We start from the raw sequence: 14,020 nt of genomic DNA on the forward strand, positions 1-14,020 counted from the left end.
TGGCATTGGATTTGAGCTTCTTGAAATTCTGCTGTCATATATCAGTATGAGGTTTTGGAATTTGAAGGCTAAGGCATCAATAGATTCAGAAAAGAAAGAAAGAACTAGAAACTGTTACCTAGTGCAATCATGGACATGGCTTTATTTATTTGCAAGAAAGCTAGTGCAAATGCTAATGTGACTCCAAGAATGACTGGAGAGGTGTACTTGAGAGGATTGAAGAGATAGGCTACGAGAGATGAATGGTATTGTTGAAACTTGAAATAAGATTCATTTATGGTTGGACTAGTGGAAAATGAAGGAAGAGGGAGCATGGTGAAATGGTTGCTGACTGCGCTTTACTATCCATGATCAGCTCTTTAGTGAGGAAAGGACTGGTCCATCTCCAAAGAGGATGGACATGATGCTAACACTTCTAAATTCAAAGAGGAACACCTTGCAAAGAAGTTGGTCGAAAATAAAAAGGGCATTTTTCTGGTCGGGAAAATTAAAAGGACATGTTACTATTCACAACTGGTTACAGAAGTGTAAAGCTGACTTCTTTGCTCGCAAAAGACATACAAACTTTCAAAACTTTAGGTGGCATGTTTGATATTTCAATGCCCTTATGACATACTATTTCAGAAAGAAAAAAAATAACATAGACATGCAAGGTATTAATGTTTCCATTGTTAAAGTTAGTATCATCGCTTCAATCCTTAGCAAAGCAGCCAGTATATGATAGAATGTGATACATGCTAAACAACCTAAGACATCTCCTCTAAACGATAAGGAAACTTGAGAAACTGAACAGCGAAAACGTTTTGTTTTCCTGAACCACCCGGTAATTTCTTTTGTAATGAGTAGTCATTGAGCGCTGATGAACTTTTCAACACAGAAGAGTTTCAATCAACTTACGGTCCTTAGCAGGCCATCAACATTTACAAACTCTGTCTACAACTTTTAAGAAAAGTGTAATTCTAGCAACACTGTCCTATTATTGACAAAAGGATCAGATATGTTTTACCTAGTGATCAGGCCTTAGAAGAGTTATCCGCGATCTACCTTCCCGATATGGCTTTGCTTGAGGGGAGAGTCAGCAATCAGAATAGTGATGTCGGTGTGCGTGTACATCTTAGCATGCTATCAAACGCCTCAAAAACCGCTCTAGGCTCTGTTAAATATAAAAGATCATCAGGCATCTATCAACCAAATTAAAATACAATCGAGTTGCTGGCATGATAGTTGATTTGCAACCTAAAATCCTACTGACTTAATTGAGAAATGAAACTGTAATAAGAGACATTAAAATAGTAATTTTTTTTTTCATACCTCTATGCATTCATGTAAATCATCACCGTCTGTTCTCACATGAGTCTGCACAACCACAAGTTCACATTAATGAGAATCTAGATATATTTTGCATGGTAGCATAACACTACATACAACATTACAGCATGATTTATGAAACTTAAAGAGAATCAAGTCCATGACAAGAGAAGAAAAGAAAAAGATACAGGCCATTCTTGATGCTTTCTTTAATTTTATATCAGGCAGCTCAAGTTAGCTCCATTTGACCATTCCCACAGGCACTATGATTGTTCAATATAGTTAGAAGTAATGTTCGCTCTTACGTCTAGGACTTGTTGGGGGGATGCATCATTTCCTTGTAAAGAAGCCAGGATGACGAGTGCAGCTGCAACTGTTGAGGGCCAGTAGCATAACTGCACAGGGTCCGAAAGCTGCAGCCCTGCCAGGTACTTGGCCCTCGTCTCCACCTCTTCATCAGCTTCAGCAGCTTTCAGGTAGAACCTGTACATATTATTTTGAGTTGTACATTAGTAATGTAGTTCGACGAATAAAGATGGCAAGAACCTCTCAACCAAGAAACAATTTCCGTGCTTAGAGGAAGAACAATATATTAAACCTAAGATAGATATAAAGAACAAATAAGATCATGAGCCAGAGTATGCCATGTGTTGAATGCAACAGAAGCAGCGTGGGTTTGTCTAATTTATATGAGAAAAAAATAGACTGAGAGTTACCATAAGAAGTTATAGATGGTGGGCAGAAAGCACTGGAAGTTGAGGACCTCCAGCACTAGCCATTCCATTGCCACCACTTCACATCTGCTGTACAAATTGCTTCCTACATAGAAACTCTTTTCCCGCACACTGAAAAGCCGATCAGAAAGGTGTTTTAGAAAGCAATCATGACGAGTACTGCTTTGACCGTCTCAATTTCAATTGTTATTGAAGTACTAATTAAACAAGTTGAGTGTTAGCTTTGACTTTGAACTCTGACACCAAGCTAGTTTTTCTTCTCAATCCATTTTCAGATAAGTAACTCTCAGAACGTTATAAACTTCCTTAATAACAGAAAATAACTAAAAGCACCATATCATCAAGTTCGTAAGGAACGAGACAAGATACAAAGTTTGAGAATATATGTACCTGTTGTAGGGCTGATTTTCTTCTATCCTGGTGGCCAATGTTAGACAGGCAATTCCAACAATCTGAAGGATCCTTTTGCTCTTGAAAAATCCTTTGCTTAAAAATCGGTCAAGGAGGTTCACACCTAGAAACTTGGTCTCCTGCTGTAGTCCAGTTGCAGTAGATATCTGTAGTTGTAACCCAGTCAGGCAATTTAACAAACACATTATGAGCAACACAAATGACAATCAGCTAACCCACACTCTCACACACCCACTATAATCATGGTGGTATATATGATGATATTTACTTCAACGAGTCATTTTCTTACTACCCACATAAGCAGAAAGCACAAAAATCATTACTATCTTAAAATCACAGCCCAATGCCTGCACCTGGAATTTAAGCATCAAATAGGAATTTAAAATGGAACACTACATTTCTTTTTAATCAAAACAGTATTACTCCCTTGTTTGAACAAAGCCAGGTGCCAATCCTAGCTCCAACAAATAATCAGAAAATAAATGAAATTTAAATGCCACGTGTTCCATTAATTAAATAATTAGTTTTAACCAAAACAGCGTTAATCTCTTGTTTGAACAGAGTCAGGTGTCACTCCTAGCTCCAACATTTCAGAAAATAAATGAAATTTAAATACCACGTGTTCCATTAATTAAATAATAATAATAGTAATAATAATGATCACGTCGTTTTCAAAATAACTGTTGGGTATCTCTGTAACTATGAATGGGGAAATGGACACCGCATAAAACGCGAAAAATCGGGACGTGTCTCAACAAAATCGAGGTACCCTTCCAATAAATGCATGTGAAAAGCTAAGAAGGATTACACTACATGTCGCTAATTTGTTGTATCACCTACTTGGCCAATAGAAAAGTAGTGACGTGCGTGCTATGATAAAGCCTTGACGTGGCAACAACCGATTGGGTGTAAAAAACGGTCATAGAATATACTCAACGTAGATTAGTGTGCACCACATTTAAGCCCACACACGAACACAAAAAATTAAAAACCAACTGCGACGATTAATTGAAACGTGCATTTCAGTACCTCAATGATCCACCGGACCATGTACGACCGTTGCTGGAGAATCAGGCCGCCGTACTCCGTCGTGGAAGAGTAGTCCTCGGTGTAGTCACGCAGAAACACTTTCAGCCTCTCTCTATTCCTCAGCATCTGATAGCTCTCTTCCACCTCATCGTCTCCGAACTTGAGAAACTGATAAATCAAAATCACCAAATTAACGAGTGATTATAGAGAAATTAAGAGAAACAAATGCACAAATCAAACGTCTACTGAAATCGTAATTCTGGAATTGATAAATCTTACTGTGGATTCATGCTTATACGCTTCGTTAACGCGTGGAGCTGCGTTGAGATCTAAAGCAGTGACTGATCTCGAAAACTTTTCTCTGTATTTTAGAAGCAAGGCGAAAGTAGGTGACGGTGAGTCTCCGACTGAACCCTGAGAGAATTGGCTTCCAGAATCGGTGAAAAACGACGGCGTGTAATCGGAGAATTCTATTTCCGAGTTTTCCTGGAAAGGATCCGATTGGAAATCCGAGAGTGTCTGACTGGAAGAGTACTCGGAGCCGTCGTCATAACAGAACTGCTCGGTACAAGCGAAATCGGAGTCCAATCCAAAGCTCTGTGGCCTCTGCTCTATGGTCGATTCCGAGTTTGAAACGGCGAAATTCTCACCGAAGTAGTTGCTCGACGCTCCGTGGAATTCAAATTCCGGTGCTCTGTTACCGCCGTCTTTCGCCGTCTTACTCTCCGATACTGTCGCTTCCGAGCACAATTGCAAGCCAGAGTTGAGTGAAATGACCTCTTGCTCCTTGAATTTCAGTGAGACCTTATCGGACTCGGAAATCGCTGATTCGGTAACTGCTTCAGAACCTCCCATTACCTTCGCAATTCCGCTCTTAGTCTTCAGCTTCAACTTTCTCTCAACGAAGCCTCCAAAATCAGCTCCGGAATTAGACTCCACGCACGACGACTCCGAAGCCTCAACTTCACCGTCTCCGGCGGCCGGTATCTTCACCGCCTTTCCTCCATAACTCGATCGAGTAACTTTCCGAGAAGGCGCTTCGGTTTCGCCGAAGCTTCTCTTCTTCAAACTCGACCTCACCTCACTCTCCGATCCAACGGAAACTCTGCTCGACTCGCACGAAATTTCGCCGCCGAAGTACGAGTTCACAGAGAAACCAGAGGCCTCACTGCAGCGAGCATTCGGTTTCTGCGACGAGTAGAGAATCGGAGAGATCTGAGTTCGCCTCCGGCGAGGTAGCTCCGACCGGAGCTTCTTCGTTGTCTTCAGGCGAGCCGGCGCCATTTCGAGGCTCTGTATCGCTCGGATCGATCGGAATTTCATTTCGTAACGGAAATTTGATTTTCGAAGTTTTGAATTGTGAGAGGAGAGTGTGAAAGGCTTTGAGGTTCAGTTCGGTTTAGAGAGAGAGAGAGAGAGAGAGGAGGAGATTGAGGAATGGAGCTTGGCCAGAATGAGTGGAGGAGTGAGTGTTCAAGTAAAAGCAGTTATGGGAGTTTAGGCCAGGGGGTCCTCGATGGTCTTTTCGTGATTCGATGAACGTAAAGTTTCCGTACTTTGTGGGGCCACGTTCTTTTCGGCCTTTTTGGCAAGGATTGCGGGTTGGGCTTCAAGTTGCATTTGGGCCGCCCACTTCAGGTTTACTAGAAACGGACCGTATGAATTATAACAAATTTGAAAAATCATAAGAAATAATCGAGTTTTTTTTTTTTTAACTGCATAAGAAATAATCGAGTTGAAAATTGTGAAGTTCGATAGTTATAGAATTGTTAAGAAACCATAATTTACCAGTAGGGAGATTTTAGTGTGCTTACCCTCACTTTGTTGCAACAGTCATCGTTAGCCTAGGGGTGGGTACGATCTGTTAGTTTTGTATTCTTCTCATAATCACACACTGAATACGCTATTTAGTTTCGACAAACACAAACTGATAAGACAATGTAGTTTTCTTTGGTACAATTTTAGGTTTTCGACCATGAAAGAAAAGAAATTGAAGTAGGTGTGACATTTCTAGGTAAGATATAGGTTCCACAATTCAAGAATTGACAATTGGTTTTTCAACACCACAATTGATTTGAGTTTCAAGGTGAAGATAATGATGGTTTTGTATTTTCAAACTGGTTATAAGTTCAAAGATGAAAGTTTAGAAATGATAATTGTACGGTGAAGGAGCTTAAGCTTGAAGATTTTTAACTTTAAAAATTGCATGGGTGCCCAAAAAAAGAAAAAAAAAAGAAGAAGGATAAACAGTGTGTCTAAAATGAAAGATAAGAAAGCGAATGACTAGAGAAGAAGAAGCATTACAATTTAATGTAATGATTTCGAAATTCTTTTAGTGTGGCGGATGATGATTTATTAAAATAGAAACTAATTCTGACACCATTATCAGCGGTTAGATTTGCACATTACGACTAGCATATTTGTATTTGATTCACAAAATGATGTAAGTGAAGCACAATTGAAATCAGCTTGTTGGGTAAAAAGTCTCACCCGTAGAATTTTTCTTTTTATTTTTAAGAAAAACTATTTTTCCTTTAAAAATACACGCCCTCCATTTCTCAAAAAACAGAAAAGAAAATACAGGCCCTCGTGCTCGTGGGAACATTTAGTTAGAGAAGGACCAGAGATTCTGTTATAGGCGCAGCAGTGATTACTGAAACACCCCCACCGATTTACCTACCGTTCAAATTTTTCAAAGCCCTTCGTCTCTCTCAAATCGCCGAGCATCTCATACCAACTCAAGATCAAATCCCTGCACGAAGCTTCGTTCCGGCCTCCGGCTCAAGTAAGCCATTCTAATCCGATCATTCACTTCTCGATTCCTAAGCTGAAGAAATTAGGGTTTCAGTTTTCTAATACCAGTGTTTTGATTGTTCAATCTAACCTAGGGGCATAGCTATGGGTTTGGCATCCGCTAGTACTGCCACTACTGGCCCAGAAGCTATGCAATTGTGCATATTTGATTTGCGGAGGGGTCAAAACGAAGGCCAAGAGTTGGATAAGATACTGTTTTTCTATCCTGCTGATTTGCCTTTCTCAGCTCAGTTCTCTGTGATTGGGCTCAGTGAAGGACTCATCACATTTACCAGGTATTTTGCTTTCTGTTCATTTTAAGCTCTGGAGGATTTTGATGAGTAGAATTGGTTGAAAATTTCGTGGTTTATAATGCAGAATCTTCTCTCCGGAGGCGGCTTGTGAGGCCATAGAAGCAGATAGGCATTCACATGTTTTTTACGAGGCCGAACCCGATATCTGGATGGTTATGGTAACATTTGTCACTCATTTTCAGCACATAGATTATCATGAGTAAAGTGTGCTATTGCTGAATTTTGAGGAGGGTAAGAGAATTGATCCACATTGTGGTTAGGTAGTGGAGAAAAGCATGGAGTACGAAGCGAAATGGAGAACTGATGCATTAAGAAAGGTTCTTAAGGAAGTGCATTCTCTTTTTGTAATGTTTCATGGTTCTGTAAGAGCGATGCTTGATAAAGACCCGGGGGGAGTGCTAGCTAGATCTCATTTGTACTCTTTCGTCATGGATTATCTTGGTGGTAAGTTATGAAATAGTTGTGTTCTTACTTTTATATTGAAGTCTGGTTTTACATTGTCTTTTGGTTAAAATTTCATTGTAAAGTCACTAATTGCCAGCATTTGAAAAGCGGTCTCCATTCGATGAGTGCTGCTGGGGTAATACTCAAGTTGCTGTGTCATATCCTCTCAAATTGGATTATTCTGCCTAAGTAATGCCGCAGTTGCTGAATCTCATATGTATAGTTTTGCTCTCTGAGGCAGATTTTCTTGTTGGGAAGAAGCTACTGATGCCATCATTCCGTGACTCTTTAAAGGAGCGTGGAACTGTGCAGATGCTTACTGTAGGGCGGGAAGCCGCAATTGAAGTTCAGGTTTGTTTTCAGAATATATATCTGGTCATAAATTTGTGGAATAATTCTTCTTTTTCATATTGTTCCCTGACTAGTTGTGATAAAACTTTCAGCTTAGTGTTCTAGACTTGTTCTTGAAATAGGTTAGGTGCATTACTCAAGGATTGTTCTAGATTTATGTACTGTTGTTGTGTCAACTCTATACTTTTCTTATCATGTTTACTACTAAGATGTATAGACATCATCTTTTGATGCCAGAATCGGTTGCCCTTGATCCCTTACGTATTTTTAACCTTAAATTGTAACACTACCTATACGCCCCAACTATTCTATTAGTGAAATCCTCCTTTTGACCTGGCTTTTATGTTGTATATGAAAATCCTACTAGTCCTTAAATAAATGTAACTGCATACCTGTATACATGTTTTGAACGGTTTCATTTGTCTTTGCAGTCACTTGTCAGGGTACTTGAATCTAGTGCTGGGAACTTGCCCTGTCATTCACTAATCTTGTTTCAGGACCTGTTGGTATCCACAACACTTTCTCCTGTATGGTTTGATCTTCTCAGCCTATTAATTTTCATGTTTTGTAATTATTTGATGTGCTTAGAAACTGAATTACACTTTTTATCCTAGAATTTTCATAGCAGAGTCCTGGGTGCTTTTATTTCGTAAACCACTAACTTTGTGTTTTTTCTATTTTTGTTAGGATGACACCGTAAACCTATTTGCATATGCTGTTTTAAGGTTGACACCCCATGTTTTGTCCTCTGGAGCAAGTTCCTGGTCTTATTTACGCAAAGGAGCTACAGCTAACGTTTCCTCAAGTTCTATCTTGTCCGATTCTGGTACTGTTCCTGAGCAGTATCATGGCTCACACAACAATTCTTCTGCTGGAGACAACAGTTCTCGCGTCATACGGCCATTGAAGCTGGACAAGTGGTCCAAAGGGAACGATGGTTTTCTTGCCACTGATATTTGGGGTGCAGAGCCTAGTACCGGGGTGTCGGCCACTCCAACAGTATTTCTCCATCAGTCAGAGGAAAGGATGTATCTGTGTGCCCATCAGCATAAAAGCCTCACCTTACTTTTTCTCATTCCTGTTTCTTCAGTACTGAATGGGGAGCAAGGTCTTTCTACAGTGAAGCAGCAAGTTCTTGAGAATGTTAGTTTTCTATTCTCTCTAGTAGCTATAATGTTTTATTCTATGAAAACATGCAGTTTATTTGAAGTTTGTGCTTGTTGTCAGCATTGCCATGATGCAATCTGATGTCTAAATCAAATAGAGGTTATATGTTATGCTTGTCAGAGTTATCCACCTAACTGTAACGGTGATTTTGATTTATGTTATTTGCCGAGTTTTAGCTTTTTCTTGCGACGAAACTGGAATAACATCGATTGAACTTGAGGTATATTTACTATTTTTCAGGTATCCCTAAAGCTGTTGAAAGTAGAAGAAAAACTATCAAAAGGATGGGGCGGTGAGAACGCATATCATGTTAGTGGATATCGGTATTTACTAGTGGATGGAGACAGAAACGTATCCAGGGCTTCTCCAACAGGAAAGGTCACAACGCTTAGTAAGGTAGAACATTTCACCACATTTTGGGTTGCTCTCTTCTTTCCTCTAATTCTGTACTTTCATCTTTTCTATTTATGTTACTGGTGCCATATACCAGCTAGGCTAGGTTGCATCTTCAATTTGTGCTCTATCTAACGATTTTCAAGCTCTGTGGCAGGAGTCCTTACTTGCCTTAAGTAAGCTTAGAGAAGAAGTTGATAGAGAAAAGAGTAGAGCACAGTGGGATAGCCCCGGTCATGAAAAAGAGTTGGAAGTTAGCATCAGGGCAAAAAACAATGCTTGGGTTATTGCTCGGGTAACAAGAGGGAAGGAGCTTTACATGGTTCTGGAAAAAGCCAATGAAACACTTCTTTACGCCTCCGATGCTGTTGAAAAGTTCAGCAACAGGTACTGCATATTCCTTTTTGAAGTTGCAAGTAGCGTTTGCAATAGTTGTCGTGATCGTCACTATTAATTTCCTTCAATAATAAGTATTATATGGAAGCCTCTTTGAACTTTTATTTGAGCTTTTCATTTCTCTCTTCCCTTTGTAAACACATTAATTGCTTTTCCACGATTTGCAGATCACTCATGATCTGAATGCACTAGAGCATACTTACAGGCTTGCATTTTCTCTGAGTTGTGCAGGTACTGCGGCGGAGCTTTCTCGTTGAATTAGGGAAAATTTCTTGGATTATGATATCTGTACAAACATCATACATGTTGGACCGAGCAAAGCAATGTCATATTTCCTGCCTCTCAGCTCCCACAAGCAATGTCGGGCCGCGTACTGTAGATTTCTGTGGAATTAGTTGCCAGGAGAAAATAAATATTCATTTATTATCACTGTGTCGATAATTTTGTATTGTAAGTTTTTTATTAGTATTAGTTGGAAAGCTGTGCCAGAATTGAGTTGTCGCTGGCTAGAGATGAAAAAGAAGAGTAGGTGCTTAATTTTTATTTGTCACTAGTTGGAATTCTATTGCTATTTATGTTGTTGACTTTGTTTCTTTGATAAAAAACAGAAAGATGCATGTTGTAACATGAAATGTAGTGATGCACTCTAATATTTTCGGCCACAACTACCCTATTATTTGCTTAGCTCAACCTTCATCTAAATTGCACAAGTCAACAACGCGTTTGTTTCATTTTAAGCAATAAAAGTCTGGGCCAACTGTAGGACATAGGTACTTACTGGAACAAATGGATGTCTCAATGAAAAAAAAGAATCAAGTACATGCTGTGAGGAGGGGACGAAGGGCCTAACTCCCCACAAAAATTCTGGCTAGGACAGAAAAGGAACACGAGCAAATCAAATGACATAACATTTGCTTTTCCAGAAAACAAAAGGGGGATAACGAAGCCTGCACCCATGCAAAAAAAATAAAATTCTTTCGTTCTTCCTGTCAGCTTAGCCTCCACCAAACTTCTTCTTTAAGGATTCAACTTCTTCATCTTTCCATTCCCTGAACAATAGTTCCGGTTTGCCAATCTTGTGACCATCAGGTACAAGCTCCCAAGGCCGTTTCGCTCTACTGACATCACAAAGTGAAGCAGGATACAATTTTAACTGCTCAAGTACTCTAGCAGAAAATGAGGGCATGTACGGTTCCAATAAGCAAGCAAGAAGATGCACTAGCCCTACTGAAGTTTTGGTGACAATGGAGCACCAAGGTCGGTCCTTCGATCCTTGTAAAGCTTCCAGAACTTGGTTTCTTGGAGATATGCATTCCCCTCGGTAGAGATGCTCATTGCTATTTTCAGCGCTATCTTTAGTTTGAGCTTCTCCATTGCTTCTATGTACTGCTCGACGTACCTGCTGACCTTTTCTGCTAATTGAAGTGTCAAAGCATCAGAGTCTGCATGAGGAGCATCAGGGATGGTGTCACCATATCCTCCTTTGCCTGAAGGTTTGGCAACAAAACTCAAAACTCGGTTGATGAAGTTGCCCAAATTGCCCACCAACTCACTTTTGAGTTTTGCTTGTAAATCGGCCCAAGTAAACAATGTGTCCGATACCTCAGGCCTATTAGTCAGCAGGTAATAGCGCCAAACTTCAACCGGAATACCCGTTCCTTTTACATCATTTCCAAAAACTCCAATGCCTCTACTCTTGGAAAACTTGCCTTTTTCATAGTTCAAGTACTCAGTCACGCTAATATTCTTCATCAATGTCCAATTCTCTCCAGTTCCAAGAAGCGCGGAGGGAAACATGACTGTGTAGAATGGCACATTGTCCTTGCCCATAAACTGATACAATTCGACATCCTCAGGATTCTTCCACCACTTGTCCTAGTGATCAGGAGCGTAACACTTGGTGATGGAGATGTATCCAATCGGCGCATCGAACCACACGTAGAATACCTTGTCCCTGAAGCCATCATGCGGAACCTGAACCCCCCACTTGAGATCCCTCGTAATGCAGCGTTGCCTAAGCCCCTCTCTGAGCCAGGCATTTGTGACTTGAACCGCATTCTGGCTCCAACACCCTTGCACAGATGCCTTACTGATATACTGTTCTGGGAGCTTAAGGTTCTTAATACATCCATTGCATCTACAGCTACCAAGCGGCAAAGTAGTTGCCTTGAAGAAGCTTCACCATTGGGAAGCGGAGGAGCCAGCTGCGTTCAAATGATTCAGCAATCAAGCAAAAATGTTATCAGAGATCAGACATAGAAACATTGTGAAGCTTCATGGTTTTTGTTTGCACAAGCGTTGTATGTTCTTGGTCTATAAATACAAGGAAGGAGGAAGCTTATGTAGTGTTCTAAGCAACGATATTGAAGCTGCAGAATTGGATTGGATCAAGAGAGTACATATCATTGAAGGCCTAACACATGCACTAAAACTGCACTGTACCGATCATTCACCGATGTGACAAGCAGCAATATTCTTCTTAACTCCGAAATGGTGGCGTCTTTATCTGAGTTTGGCACAGCACGACTCCTATATCCTAATTCCTTTAATAGAACAATGCTAGTTGGTACTCCTGGATATGTTGCTCCAGGTGAACTTATCTTTTTAAACTTCTCTGCCTCCCTTGTTTCTCATTCTTTTATGCTTCCATGCTTCTTAATATCTGTTGTTTTTGGTAAACCAGAACTTGCATTCACCATGGCCGTGACTGAGAAATGCGATGTTTATGGTTTTGGAGTGGTGGCCCTAGAAATAATCATTGGAAGACATCCTGGAGAACTGATTTCCTTTTCCTCTCTCATTCAAAAAAAAAAAATTTGATTTCCTTGATTGCAACATCTTCCTTAATGTCGACAAAGCCATCCTTGGTTTTACAAATTATGCTGAAAGATGTGTTGGATTCACGGCTATCTCCTCCCAGCCTTCAACCGGTAGCTTCTAGTGTGGTTATGCTAGCCACATTAGCCTTGGCGTGCCTATGCTCCAAACCAAAATGTAGGCCGATGATGGAACATGTGTCGACGGAGCTTCTGAATCGTACATCTCTATTGTCCAAGCCTCTTCATGAAATTTCTATACAGGAACTTATGAATCAAGAAATTAGTTCAGAAAAATAGTTTTGGTACAAGTCGGAATATGATACAATTGAGGGGGAGTATTAGGATACAAGTCCCACACACACTTCCCCTCAATTGTATCCTATTCCGAATGCTTATTTTGTAGGTGGCACCACAATAATGTATATCCTCACATTGGCTAAAGGGAGTTGACAGCATAGGATGCGGCTTAAAGTGAATCCTGCTAAAATGATTCAGTATGGTTGCTCACACAGATTACTAAAATGATTTGCCTCCTGAAGGAGTAGATTGGTTGCCAAGGCCTGAAAAACTGGTAAATGAGGGAGAACAGCCAGCACCTCATGACTTTTTTGTTGTTTAATCTATTGTTGATGTAGGACGAGAATGGACCTGGTTTAGCCTGAAAATTAGAAAAATAAAGAAGCAGCGTGGAATTAAGAAGAGTGATTGGAAAATAGGTAATTCACGCATGATGAGGTTACTAGCCGCTGCAATATCCAAGAAAATTTGGTTTTGGACTTTTCAGGTTTCTCGTGTGAAAAGTTATGTTTTGATTTTGAATCAGATTTGACTAACTTTTGGCCAGAATGTCCGTTTGATATGCATGATAGCTTTCCAGAATGGGAATGACGAGATCTTCAAGACTCACTTTAGTGAGCCCTATCAGATTTAGGCCAAAATGTATCGTCTTAATTATCCGATTCGTGATTTCATATTTCCGTGGGCTTTAGGGTTTCATTGTTAATCGCCCTATGGTTTCTTTCCCATATATAAGCAACCTTAAATGGCTGCAGAACTATTTTTCATCTTTTATCAATTAAATTGAGATTATTCTCTTTTATCTCTGGTGGACTCCATAATCTTTTGCTTAGGTTTATTGCTGGTAAACCTAGTTATCAATCCGACTGCGTCAGGTGGTATGACAGGGTCCGGGTGGAATCCGAAGTGGCCCCGCGGGACCCACATTTAAAGAAGGTTTATCAAAAATTTCGGCATAACCTCCCTTAAAAATGGGCAACCCAAAACCTGTAGAATTTCAATTTCACTTCTAAACAACCCTCCAAAACTCCTGGAGCCACCCTGCTCCCAAAACCGCACAACTCCACAATTTAGAATATCAAATTATCCAATTAACTCAAATTACAACCAAGTCATAGGTTACAATATTAATACAAAAATCTCAAGGTTATCAGAACAGTCTAAAACCAAAAGAACAACGATATACAAAGTAGGTTAGCAAGTAACCTACGAGGGATAGATGACAGCGGTGGTGCTAAGCCTCAACTCCTAAAGCCGAACAGCTACACTGCGAACTGGGCATTTGAAACCGAAGGGCCCAGGGGAAAGTACATAAAAACGTTAGCGTGAGTGGGCAAAATAAATAATTACAAAATAAAAGAAGTTTATACTTTCCCACGTATTTAAATTCGTAAAAACTTCGATGCATGCAACGTTTATAAAACGTATGTCTTTAAAACTCGGAGTCTCATGAAAACATACCAGTCCCCGCTGGCTAAAAGAATCGGACTAGCCCCGCTAGTCAAGTAACAAATAAAAGGATAAGGGGAAGAGATGTCACCATACGGGTAAAGGAGCCCCTTAG

The 14,020-nt window shown here is 40.1% G+C and overlaps 3 protein-coding genes across 5 annotated transcripts; 2 read left to right on the top strand and 1 right to left on the bottom strand.

The window, feature by feature from the left end:
* Window positions 1-70: 70 nt before the first annotated feature.
* Window positions 71-4,952, bottom strand: LOC112199986 (cyclin-SDS). The gene is made up of 7 exons (XM_024340984.2): window positions 3,762-4,952; window positions 3,483-3,650; window positions 2,433-2,599; window positions 2,025-2,153; window positions 1,614-1,791; window positions 1,312-1,356; window positions 71-1,153 (listed from the first exon to the last, which is right to left on the bottom strand). The coding sequence occupies exons 1-7, from the start codon at window positions 4,803-4,805 to the stop codon at window positions 1,115-1,117; spliced, it is 1,770 nt and encodes a 589-aa protein (XP_024196752.1). The 5' UTR covers window positions 4,806-4,952; the 3' UTR covers window positions 71-1,114.
* A 1,100-nt stretch (window positions 4,953-6,052) lies between these two features.
* Window positions 6,053-9,972, top strand: LOC112200499 (vacuolar fusion protein CCZ1 homolog B). 3 transcript variants are annotated; one of them, XM_040519064.1, is made up of 11 exons: window positions 6,053-6,267; window positions 6,371-6,571; window positions 6,654-6,747; window positions 6,850-7,033; window positions 7,131-7,169; window positions 7,257-7,384; window positions 7,816-7,911; window positions 8,072-8,527; window positions 8,792-8,947; window positions 9,102-9,331; window positions 9,572-9,972. In XM_040519064.1, the coding sequence occupies exons 2-11, from the start codon at window positions 6,381-6,383 to the stop codon at window positions 9,600-9,602; spliced, it is 1,605 nt and encodes a 534-aa protein (XP_040374998.1). In that variant the 5' UTR covers window positions 6,053-6,267; window positions 6,371-6,380; the 3' UTR covers window positions 9,603-9,972. The 3 variants fall into 3 exon arrangements, with proteins under 3 accessions (XP_040374998.1, XP_024197306.1, XP_024197307.1); XM_024341538.2 differs by having other exon boundaries at window positions 6,054-6,267; window positions 7,275-7,384; XM_024341539.2 differs by lacking the exon at window positions 7,131-7,169 and having other exon boundaries at window positions 6,055-6,267; window positions 7,275-7,384.
* A 42-nt stretch (window positions 9,973-10,014) lies between these two features.
* LOC121052937 lies at window positions 10,015-12,366 on the top strand. The gene is made up of 3 exons (XM_040519065.1): window positions 10,015-10,963; window positions 11,113-11,930; window positions 12,024-12,366. Exons 1-2 carry the CDS (start codon window positions 10,803-10,805, stop codon window positions 11,597-11,599), a joined length of 648 nt encoding a protein of 215 aa, XP_040374999.1. The 5' UTR covers window positions 10,015-10,802; the 3' UTR covers window positions 11,600-11,930; window positions 12,024-12,366.
* Window positions 12,367-14,020: the final 1,654 nt, after the last annotated feature.

Source organism: Rosa chinensis, chromosome 4 (genome assembly GCF_002994745.2).
Source record: "Rosa chinensis cultivar Old Blush chromosome 4, RchiOBHm-V2, whole genome shotgun sequence".
Taxonomy (NCBI): domain Eukaryota; kingdom Viridiplantae; phylum Streptophyta; class Magnoliopsida; order Rosales; family Rosaceae; genus Rosa; species Rosa chinensis.